This window comes from Silene latifolia, chromosome 8 (assembly GCF_048544455.1).
Source record: "Silene latifolia isolate original U9 population chromosome 8, ASM4854445v1, whole genome shotgun sequence".
In the NCBI taxonomy this organism is placed as follows: Eukaryota; Viridiplantae; Streptophyta; class Magnoliopsida; order Caryophyllales; family Caryophyllaceae; genus Silene; species Silene latifolia.
This window is the reverse complement of record NC_133533.1, coordinates 1,224,873-1,237,399: the sequence shown is the minus strand read 5'-3', so window position 1 is coordinate 1,237,399 and position 12,527 is coordinate 1,224,873. Positions and strand designations below refer to the sequence as shown.

At 31.8% G+C, this 12,527-nt stretch overlaps 1 protein-coding gene across 1 annotated transcript; it reads right to left on the bottom strand.

Moving 5' to 3' along the window:
* Positions 1 to 10,991: 10,991 nt before the first annotated feature.
* LOC141593976 (F-box/kelch-repeat protein At3g23880-like) lies at positions 10,992 to 12,307 on the bottom strand. The gene has a single exon (XM_074414195.1). The coding sequence runs from the start codon at positions 12,251 to 12,253 to the stop codon at positions 11,024 to 11,026; it is 1,230 nt and encodes a 409-aa protein (XP_074270296.1). The 5' UTR covers positions 12,254 to 12,307; the 3' UTR covers positions 10,992 to 11,023.
* Positions 12,308 to 12,527: the final 220 nt, after the last annotated feature.

The window sequence follows — 12,527 nt, the reverse complement described above, 5'->3', positions numbered from 1 at the left end:
CGGAGGAGAAATAGTTTATAACGCATGTCTAAGAGGGTTTCACTCTAAAACCAATTAGCAATAGAGGGAGTAATCATTGCCTTATAAAGTGGTAATTCTTCTCTCTTTTATCAATGTGGGACAACCCTCAATGTGGAACTTTAGATTTCTTTCACACTCTCCCTTACATGTGAGGCCCACTTTTCACACAGACTCGACAAATTCAACTGAGCAACTTTCCTCGTCTAGCTGCAAACATGGCCCGTATTAACTCGGACCAGACAAATTAAACTGAGCAACTTTGCTCGTCCAACTGCAAACTTTTGGCCCATGAAACCCAGGTCTTTAGCACTGGCAACCGAGATGGTAACGTCCTTATCTGCTAGGGAAGGTCTTGTTAAGACTCTTTGGTAGATGGGGGTGTACACCTATTCGGTAAACGACATATTGAGATTTTTTTTTTATATATTCAATGTTTTTTGCATGTTCGACTAAGCAATTTATCAATTTGAGTGTTTGGTATGTAGCATATTGAAAAAGTAAATTGGCATCAATCCACTGTTTTACAATATATTGTTACACCCTGCATATTCACTTAATAGATTGTTAAAAGAGAAACAATTAACTATTTTACACATAGATTAAACAATCTATAAAAATAATAATAATAATATCTGTTTATGGTATAATAATAATAATAATAATCTACTGAATACCAAACAAGGTTCGTAGTAGCTTTATTATAAATCTACTTAAACCTTCACAACAAATAGTTTTGTACAAACCACAAACACTAATTACATTATTATTAAGAAGATTTAGAAAAGTATCCTATTAACTTAGGCTATGTTTGACAATGCATTTCAGATATCTTATTTGGTCAAACTAGTTTATTTGATCAAAATTTTAGGTACCTTGTTTTTTTGTAATCGTTTGGCAAGTAACTTATTTAAGCAAATAAGCTACCTGAAATAAAATGCTACCTAGACTAGCATTTGATATTTCAGGTACCTGATTTGCTTTTCTTTTCCTTTTTTACCCCTTAAATCTATACTATTAAATAATTATCATATCCTTTTACGTCATTTCATCAAAATCAGTTACCTTTTCAGTTAGTTTTCCAAACAATTTTTTATATAATTAGTTACCTTATCAGCTCCTAATTTTCAGCTACCTTTTCAGGTTTCAGTTAGCTTTTTAGTTTTCAGCTACATTTTCAGGTTTCAGCTACATTTTCAGTTATCCTAGTCAAAAGAGCATTCACATTTTTTTATTGTTCTTTATTTCATCCCAAGATCCAAAACTGGCATATAAGAATCCAAAATTTAAGCAATTTAATAACTAGTTTTATTTTTTCTGTATTTTATTCCTTTTCTAGTTGAATTTTGAAATATTCATAAGTTTCAGAAGTGACCCTTGTAAATTGTTGACTAACATTTCGTTTGGTTTCCATAGAGTAATTAGCCTCCCATAAATTAAAAAAACACATGAATTTGACAATTTATGTGAATTACTCGAAAGTTGTTTCGGTTGACATATCGGAATCAGATTCAGATCATGTGAGAGTTTTCAATTACCTAGAAAGGAGGATGTAACACCCCCTTCTTTTCCGGTCAAGGAAATTGGGAGATGTACCATCTCGGTTTCCCGAGGCGGTAAATTAGAGTTACAATTAAGAAACATTTAATATAAATAAAGTATTTAGTGGATTACATAACCATGAATGAATAAATGAAGTAAATGATACAACTCATGACTACTATACTTTTCAATTACTTGTATTCAACCTGCTCCCCATATGATCGAAAATTTCATATGGATCGACACAAGTCACCCCGAAAATAGGTGACAATTACACAGACACACAACACGCCAGTTTCAATAAATAATTATGAGGCACAACATGATAAATAACTATGCAACATGCCAATGATATGAATGAGATACAATTACACAATCACCATGTCAGTACCGGGACACGCCCAGACTTACTCATAACGACTAGTGTCAGGAACACGCCCACGACACCACAACTCACCACAAAGGTACCGGGACACGCCCAGACGTACCGGGTTCAGAAGCCAACTGGATCCCCCGCCAGACGTCGTATCTCGCCCACACGCGTCCCTCCGTACTCAAGTCATTAATGTGCACATCCCTCTAGGAGTGGTAAGCTTCAAGAGGCGACTCAAGGGTAAGACGGTCTCCCAACCGTCTTACGTCCCCTCGCCAACAACACATCCTCGACACATACGATGACAACCAATACATAAAGTACAACCTAACATTTCATAATCATCTTCCTAATGATGCAATTAACCACTAAACATGTTATAATGCAAATGCCCTGATTATGGGAGACAATTACAACATTAACAATAACATAACCAACACCACATTATTGAAACCGAGTAGGATTAACCTACATATCTTTTAACATTTTTCACAAGCAATCCAATTAATAAGCAAGATCTGCTTATAAGACCGTCTCATCCTACAATACCACATGATACCTATCACAAATCATCCTACACTATAGCACAATACAAAACCCTTATTATTATCCACTAATTACCCATATTACACATACTAGTTACTAATTGATTACCCAAATCAAAACCCCCAAAGATTTGGGTTTACTATAAGATAAGAAAGGTTAGATCTTGACTTATAAGGTGGAAAGGGTGAGGAATAAGGTGAGAAATCCCCTAGAGCAAGCTTGAATCCCATGAAAAATGTTTATGGTAGTTATAGAGAGAAGGGAGAGGATTTGGAGTGAGAAGAAGAAGATAAAATGAATGAGGATAAGGGTTCAAGATTTTCTTATCCCGTATTCTGATTCAGCGCCATTCGACCGAGTGCGCCACTCGACCGAGTGCGAGTCCACTCGACCGAGTGGAAGTCCACTCAACCGAGTGCCGCTCACTCGATCGAGTGTCACTCACTCGAACGAGTGACCGACCACTCGATCGAGTGGCACCCACTCGATCGGGTAAATGATTTACTCGGTCCACTAGAGTCATACTAGGTCTAGTGTACAGTCATACCTTCCCTCTCGAGTAGGTATTATCTCATCCCATGATCCTTTCACGAATCCCTAGGTACATTTGCGAGTCCCAAAAGGTACGGGTATTACATAGGAGGGCTTGGTAATTAAACTCCTCTATTATGGAGGAATTTATCTAATTACAATGTATGGAAAAATTAATTCATGTGATTTTAGGCAACCAAACAGTCTTCATTTATCTAATTCATGTGAGTTTGCAATTCACCCATTTTAAGTAGGGAAATCAAACGACCTAAGAATAAATTGTGGTACACCCTCTGATTTAAACTTATCATAGGGTATTTTTGTTATACGAATTAAGTAAAGGTCTTTTAGTTTAAAAAAGTTATAAAAGTTAGCTTGAAAAGAGAAGAAAATTATATTCGTGAATTTGTCATATAATATATTTTTATCATAAGAGCACATTTTTTTAATATATGCAAAGATACTTCCATTTGACCTAATTATGCAACTTTTCTAGTGCTCCAGAGAAAAAAAAAAAAGACGTTAAGATTATTGATTGCATGGCGAGTTACCAATCAATCAACCATCAACTTAATATTTTGGTTGATCCCTATCAATGTTTATACCTTTATTCATAAAAATTCACCAAAAACCTTGTTGACGTGAAGAGTGGGTAACTTAGACTGTAACATCCTGGTCTAAACCTTGAGTTGGGATTTCAACGGTTGACAAGAATCTTGAGAAGTTGAGAGTTTTCCCTTGCTCCTTTTGTTTCCCTTGTTTTTTATGTTCTTTGGGTAAATTGAAAGTTCGTGGCTTTCATTTACCGCTCTCATCTGCGAGGATGTAATAGGTCGATTTCGATTGACCTAGTTTCCTTTCCTTATCAAAAAAAAAAACCTTGAGCTGTAAGCGAATACTCACGGTAGCTCATTAAGTTTTGTACATGACCCACAAATCAACACAAGTCATTCCAACGCATTTTAGCCTCACTCATGCGCATTTTGGAAACTTTCGCAGGAGGTCACACATCCCGACAAACACGCTTAACTGTGGAGTTCTTATCATGAGTTTCATAAAAGAAAGTGCACTTTGTTGATATGAGTAATACTTTCAATCTCTTTAAACACTAGTCACTTAAGCTTATCAATGAACTTATTCAATTAACGTGGGGTATATTGAACATACCCTCTATAGATCGTGCTCGAAATGCAATTTTAAGGATAACGACTCTTTCTAAAATTTGATAACTGAGACCTGTTGAATCACTGTTACTTTGATATCACATGAGAAGATCATCTTAAACTAATTTTGTTCATAATAAAAACAAAGTTTTACCTTAAGAATTTTTTTTTTTTGAAAATTTACTAATTTACCCTTTCTCTCTATCTACCCACTTAACTTGTATTTAAACTCTTCCCTTATCTCTCTCAAGTCATCTCATCAACTGAAATATCCCCTTAATTAATTCACTCTTTAACATTTTTAAATATTTCATATAATTCAATTTATATATTTACAAGAAAACAAAATGAGGGTTTCGGAAAAAGGAGAGTGTTCTAATTCTAATTTTAATAATAATAACAATAATCGTAACAGAAAAGTTCATTTTTTGAGAAATATAGATGATGAACATACACTAAATACAAATGAGATTGTTGTACCATGTCATGCTACGTTAGAAAAGCAAAGATTTCGTTGGACTAGTGATCTTCACAAACGTTTTATTCATGCAATTACCAGGCTCGGGGGTGAAGACAGTAAGTTCTTTTTACTGTACATGTTTTCATGGTATCAAAAATGAAATAATTATTAAGACATTTTAACTCGCTATATTTTCTAAATTTTTGTAAAATCATGAAGTTATGTATAAATAATTTCAAATCAGATAAATCTAAGTGATTTAATTTGGAATTTTATCATATTTAAGTCGATACTTGTCTATCATAAACGGATATCACAGTGGATATCACAATCGTTTAAATTAAATTAAATCCTTCTATTAATTACGGTTATTATTAAGCGCACATGATAAGATACAACATATATAAAAGGGTACGATAAAGTGATCTCTAAATAACTTACTAAGAGACCGTCTCTCCAAAGTTAATTTTAGAATTTCTTTTTCTTATTAATCTTGAATATTGATTTACTTGTAGTGAAAATGGCTCAAAAGGGTTGTCTAAAATTAAAGTGGATCGAATGCATATAAATTGTTTTTTTAATATTAGGATAATTTATTTTATTAGAGAAATTTACCGCTATTATTTGATTTTTGTTTTAGGTGCGACCCCAAAAAGCATTCATCGACTGATGGGTGTTAAAGGATTGACTGTATCTAATGTTAAAAGTCACCTCCAGGTATACATTTCATTAATAATTATAATTATTATTTTTTTGTGAATTATATTTCCATCTCTTATTTTGAATGTACTATTTTTTTAACCTATATATAAAGTTTTTTTTTTTTTTGCTTTTGTTTTGTTTTTGATATCGACCTACTCGTAGATGCATCGCGGAAAGAGGGAAAGGGCGATAATTCAAGGTAAGCTTTTAATTTGCATGGCGGTATACCTAGAATTGGCAAAACTAACCGGCTTGAATGACCCTAACGGTATTTAATCTGAAGCCTTACTGATAACCTAAACTCGATTTGTAATACATATTGACTCGACCTTATCCAGTGTAACTCATTTTTTTTATTATCGCATAATGATCACCATACCTGAATAACATGATAACTATGTAATCAATCAATACTATATATTAAATCCAGAAACCAAGGTACTTCGTCAATGTAATTAAAGAAAGTTATACAAATTAATTATATTATATAGTTTTAAATCAGTAGCACCGTGTGATGGACCCGATTAAGGGTTCTCAATGCAAATATTATATAGTTTGGGTTAAAATTAAATTATATAGAAGCTTGGTAATTTTCCTAAACATGGTCAATTTCCTTAAAATAAAATAATTAATTAAGATGGTCAATTTCAAGGAAACTAAAAGAAAAAAGATGCCTAAAATTTTCTTAAATATTTATAGAAGACTAGAAGATGGTCTATTTTCCTAAAATAAAATAATTAATTAGTATAAACATGCACACTTATGGTATTAATTATTATCATCATAAATAAAATTATATATTAAATTTAAAATCTATGCAATTTTATTAAACTTTATAGTTTATTAGATGTATAGAGATGTTAATTATTTAACATACAAAAATATAATAAGTAGGTTATAAATAATTCAAGTTAGAGTCCATAATATATAATATTGCATAATTCTTTCGATATGATTTAATGCATATATGTAATATATTTATACAAATATATAATCCTCTTAAAATTGCATGCCTAAGTAGTAAAAATATAATTTCTTCAGTAAAGAAAAGAATTGTAGTAACATTGGATATAGTTATATGATAGTAATCACTCATTTGAATAGTAAAAGTAACAATATTATCAACGAGATTAGTGAGAGTGGTAGAAACAACAACGGGAGTAATGAAATAATCAATATTAATGCGGCAATAGTGAAAGTAACAATAATTACGGCAGGAGTAGTGAAATTATAAATATTAATGCGGTAGTAGTGACAATAACAATAATTACGGCGGAAGTAGTGAAAGTAACAATGATTACGGGCAAGTAGTGAAATGTTATTGTTTCATTAATAAGAGTAAATATTAATAGCGGGAGTATTGAATTTGTCTCAAAATTTATTTCATCGTAATTTTAGATATGTTATAAAAATATATTAATGATTAATTATAGGATATGCAATTTAAGTAATTTTATTTAACGAAAAAAAATGTAATGGTAAGTAGAGGTAGCCCGGGCGAAGCCGGGCACAAATACTAGTTTAATACCTATACTCGCAACCAAACGATTTGTCAAATTCACGTGAATATATTTTATATAGGGAAATGATTCATGTGAACTACATTTTCATGTGTTGTTTTAATTACTTGATCAACCAAACAATACCTTGTAAAGTGTCGATTGGTTATCACAATAAAAGTGGGTGAATTGGAAAAATGAGGATTGTTTGGCTACCCAAAATCACAAAATTAGTTTTTTTTTTCCCTATGTGTTGCCAATTCGTTCATAATGGGGGGAATTTTTTTATCTAACTCTATAGGCAATTGGAAACTCAAGCCTACATTAAACTTCTGGATGTCAACCAAACAAATTTTAGGCAACTACATGAATTGTCCAATTCATGTACTTTGAAAGTCATGAAAATTTAATTCCGGATGTTAACCAAACGACATCTAAGTTGTAACGTATGTAAATAGGTTTAGGGAGTGGAAAATTGTCGATCTTTAAAGAATTTATCATCTTTTCTTTCGGAAATTATTTTAATTAGTACGCTTTTTTCCTTATCTATTTTATATGTTGCCCCCCAAAAACAAAATACCATATATATATTTTTTATAGCTAAGCACAAGTCATTTTTTTAAGTTATCGACCGACCCTTTATGTAATTTTTCTTCATGATCTACCCTTTTATCTACTTCAATTAAGGTTCGGTGAAAAATATAAATTAAATCTTGATTTTCTTATTAGAAAATGAAACGAAATTGTTTTAGTAACGTCGGGTCTACCTTTGTTGTTAATTTTTCGATTTCTTTCCTAAAACGAATTTTCAATAACCGTAACAAATCATTTGATTAGTCCGTTACCATATTATTAATGACCCTATATGTGAAATAATTTTTGTTATAAACTTAGATTATTATTAGTTAAAATTTTTAAATCTTATGATTGACTCCTCATAAATTTCTCCAATTTTCAGATCAGTTATTTTCAATATATTAAGTTAATTTTGGCTTCTAATTTATAAAATACTATATAATTAGATTCGTTGTTTAAATATATTTTTGTAAGAGTAAACTTTCTTCATATAAAGAAGATTGGGAAGTGAGTCTCAAATTGTAAGAACGATATACATATAAATTACAAGGGAATAATTAGAGTCGATGATAAATCACTTTTATTGTGACATTAACTTATACTTAGGACATTAAAACAAACGGATTCATGAAAAGAAATCCACGGATAATAATTTATGGAATAATTTATGAAAGTTACATTAGGGTAACTTCGCCATGCATGCATGCATGCTAAACTAACATAGTAAGTTATGTACATATGTACTATACCCAGTATTAGTTTAGCAATTAGTTCATTAAAACAATTTTACGTACAATAATACATTTTAAAATCATCTAATATAAATAACAATAATGTCTCTTTATTTAGTTTCTTACAAAGACACACGAGTAACACTTAGCTAGCTTTACAATAAGATAACACTAGTGTAAAAAGTAACACCGTTTTACACGGAACAAAATTGTGTTCGTCTAGCCCTAATTGCATCATTTATTGTATGTGCATTTGTTGTCCATTTTCAAGCATCCATTTGTAATTAATTAATTAATTAATTTTAGTTGTCATATTTTTTAAAATTAACACTAGTGTAAAAGTATAACCGTTCTACAAAAAAAAAAATTTGCGTTCATCTAGCCCTAATTGCATTGTTTATTGTACATTTTCAAGCATCCATTTGTAATTAATTAATTAATTATAGTTGTCATATTTTTAAATTGAGTTTAATTATATCGTTTAGAAGCCATTAAGGATGCGGAAGAAAAGGGCATGGATACCGCGTATATTGTTAAACTGCCAGAGCTAGTTAGTTCCATCCCTCGCCTGCTAAGACGAAGACAAACCCGTTTAGAACGGATGAAGATCGGTCTTGGTGCATATTTTAGTGTCGAGTCACAACCCGACATTATGGGTAATTTGCTTGATGATGCTGATCACAATGTCACTATCGTCAATATGCCCGAGGAAGATGGGAAAAAATCTCATTCTTATTTGATCTTTAATGACCTTATTAATAACTCTAATCCAACCAATTCAGCTGATCAGGTACATTATTATCATTTTGTTCGTGAAGATTTTATTCTGTATTGCTTACTTTTATAGTTTTATTGCCGTATAAGTATTACTCCATCTTTCTCATAAATACCTTCTAAAATACGAATGTACGACTTAAGACATAACTAGATAGCAAAAATAAAAATACGGTAAAGTGGAAGCTATTCATGAAACAGATAAATAATGGATAATGAAAGGCATTTTAGAGACGGAATGAGTATAAATTAAATCAATAAAATAAATGCACTAAATCCGTCAAATATGAGACTTTTATCGCGTTATAGCTAGGCTATAATTTTGCCCAACTCGAATCAGAATTAAACACTGTCTGTAACAGAAATACGAGATAACCTACGAGGGTAGAGTTAATAATTTCTATTTAATATGTTATTTCTTCAATTCGATTATTTATTTATTTACGTGTGAATTTCCGCCTTGATAATAATCAGAAGAGTAATGAAAAGGGCAAGGCAAAGATGGTTTATCCAAACAATGAAGGCGGAATAACGATCAACGAGTCTAGGAAGTCCGAGGCATCCTACAATGAAGCCGTAAAAAGGTGCAAGACTTCTATTTCGGATCCAAAGCTTAGTCTCGGAATGGCTTGCCCTTCCGTCAGTCTTTCGCCGGCTAATAGTGACGAGCTCTCCTTAAAGCTCACTCTTTAATTAATTAAAACGTTATTAATGTGTATCATTAGTTAGCAATTTTGCTTGTAGCTCGAGGATACAAAGGAACAATCCTGTAGAACAGATCTTGTTCAAGTAAGGTCGTCGTAGCTTAATTGCGTTATTTTTGATGATTAACTAGCTTATAGTATGAGCTAGTATATTTTTAAAAACTTTGGAATTTTATAATATGGTCTTGTTTGTTTTTATTTTATTTTTTGTGGAACTTTTTATTATATGTGACATTTAATTTTACAAAATACTCCGTATGAAGCTGAAAAGTGAAAACCCTAATCTTCGTTTCTCAGAACCCAAAAGTTCGATTCCCTCAAAAAATAAAATAAAAAAAGTTCGAGTATTTTAACTATATATGCGTCTAATTATGTAAATATTGTTTTCGCAATATTTATTTATTTATAATATATACGGAGTATTAGATTAAAAATATATACAAGAATTTTATCATTTAAGAAGAATATATATTTATTTATCTTGACTTGATATATCATATAAAGATTTGTACGTAGCTACCTAGGGTTGATGACATCCTATTGAATCCCAAGGGGAAAGATATTATGGTATTATCACAATATTCATAAAAAAAATTACGATATATTATTATAATTAGACCCGGCTAATAGCATGGTTCGGGCCGCTCCCCGCCACAATAACTGCTCAAATCGGGTTAATTATAATATATTTTGCGATGGGAAGGGCAAAGAGAAAATGGTCTATCCAAATGTAAACAATGAAGGAAAAAAGATGAATTAGTCTAGGAAGTCGAAGGAATGTGAAAAACTGCAATACCACTTTTGTAAACGAAATTCTTCATTTATTACTAATATAAATGGTTTTTTTTTTTTTTTTAACATATTAGGACCGTGGGAGCTGTTTGGTAAACGATAGTAAACGACATTGACCAATTTTTAGCATATTTAAGGATTTTAGCATGTTTGACCAATTAATATGCTAATTTTAGTGTTTGATAAACAGCATATTAAAATAACATATTTGGGGTCAATATGCTATTTTACAATATGCTGCTTATTCAGCATATTGGTTAGCATATTGTAAAATAGGAAATTTTTCTCCATTTTACAAAAAAAAACTAACAATTTACTAATCGTAATCTGCCAATTATCAAACATTCAAATTAATTCTGCTAATTATAATGTGCTAGTCAAGCCTTCTAATAAAATCTGTCATTTGTAATCTGCTTTTGCAATATGCTTATGCTGAAATTAATCTGCGATTTACCAATTAGGGCCAGTTTCATAGTACAAGACGGTCTAATGCAATAACTACTGATGAAAAAATGTACTATAACCATTGATATTGCTCTTAAAAAATTAAGGAGAACAAATTAATTATTCTATTTCTAATTTCATGTTTCATTACTACTAAACGACACCGTATTAAAGGGATACAAAGGAAGGAGACCATGGTGCAACATAAAATCCTTTCAGACCTTTATCAACCAAATCATCTCCATCAAACAGACTAACTCGTACCTTCTTAATCTTTCTCGTAATTAGATTGCAACTCAATAACAACTGCTTAGAATACGGCCCGAATTTTATAAGGATCTCCCGATCATCCTTCGAATAAACGTAAACATTTGGTTGTGACCAAATATAATCGATCCCACGAGAAAACATACGCTCAACACTTGAGTAATTGATCAATTTAGTCCATGACTTATGAACACCGTATTCTTTCATAACCCATATTTCCAAATTATGCGGACTTGATCTATCGGGACAACAATGTATTACGCAATGCAAATAACCCCTTAAATCCGCAATATTCCAACTAGAAGACATCCAAGTATTAATCATAAGACGAGGCGTCCTTAGCTCGTAAAACTTTTCCGATCCAATATCAAAACATGATATGATTTCATAAACAATAGAGCCAGGGGAACCCTGTGTCCCCTGGCCTACCCAATGTAACGCGTTGTTAGAGTAAACCATTGACGGTTTTTCCTTCTGAAAGCTGCCGAAATGCCATGCAAAACGTGTCGTAGGCGTATATTTGATTTTTTTACATTTATTACTTCTAAGCCGTAAAATATAAGCTATCTTTTTCCGGGATACCCATAAAATCTTGTAATCGTTGCTCATATGATCGTAACCGAATCCCGTCTCATATTCCTTGTACGAGGGTGTAAAGCCCGAAATTCGTATAACCCGATTTGCTTTCGTTATCGGGTTATACAACAAAATCTTCCCAGAGGTTAAACTTACGAAGCAGAGCAGCCCGTTACATGAACCAACAAACTTGGAGTTTAATTCCTCCTGAAATTCACGGGGCAATGCAAAATTACTAACCATGTCGCGTCCAGTAGAATAATCGAAACTTGAGATTGAAGACGAACCAACGAGGATTAAGTAACGATGATTAGAGTCGTGATTTTGAGGATAGTTCTCGTGGTTGTAGAGATTGATAAAAGTTTTGCTTGTGATTTCGGTAAGCCAATTCTTGGATACGCACTTGAATCGAACAAGAGATTTTACGGGTAACTTTAATAGGATCATAATTTGCAATTCTATGGGAAGACTTTTGTTAGGAGTTTCCTCCTTATTTAGCAATTTAAATATCATATTATAAAATCTAATCATTGTGCTTGAAACTTTGTAAAACATTAGAAACAAAATATGAAAACTGAAAACTGATAATTGAAAACCTAATCTTCTCTACAGAATCGTAAAAAACGTTTAAGTATTTGTGTTTATGTACGGTACAAGAATATTATGCTACATACTTCCCATTATTAATTTATTATCTTTCTGCATTAGAGAGAATATAATATAATGATTATATTGTTAGGGTAGAATATAATGGTTATATTGTTAGAGTAATAATATTAGGAAATGATAAGGTAGGAAATATTATGAGTATCGGAATATTCTAGGGTAG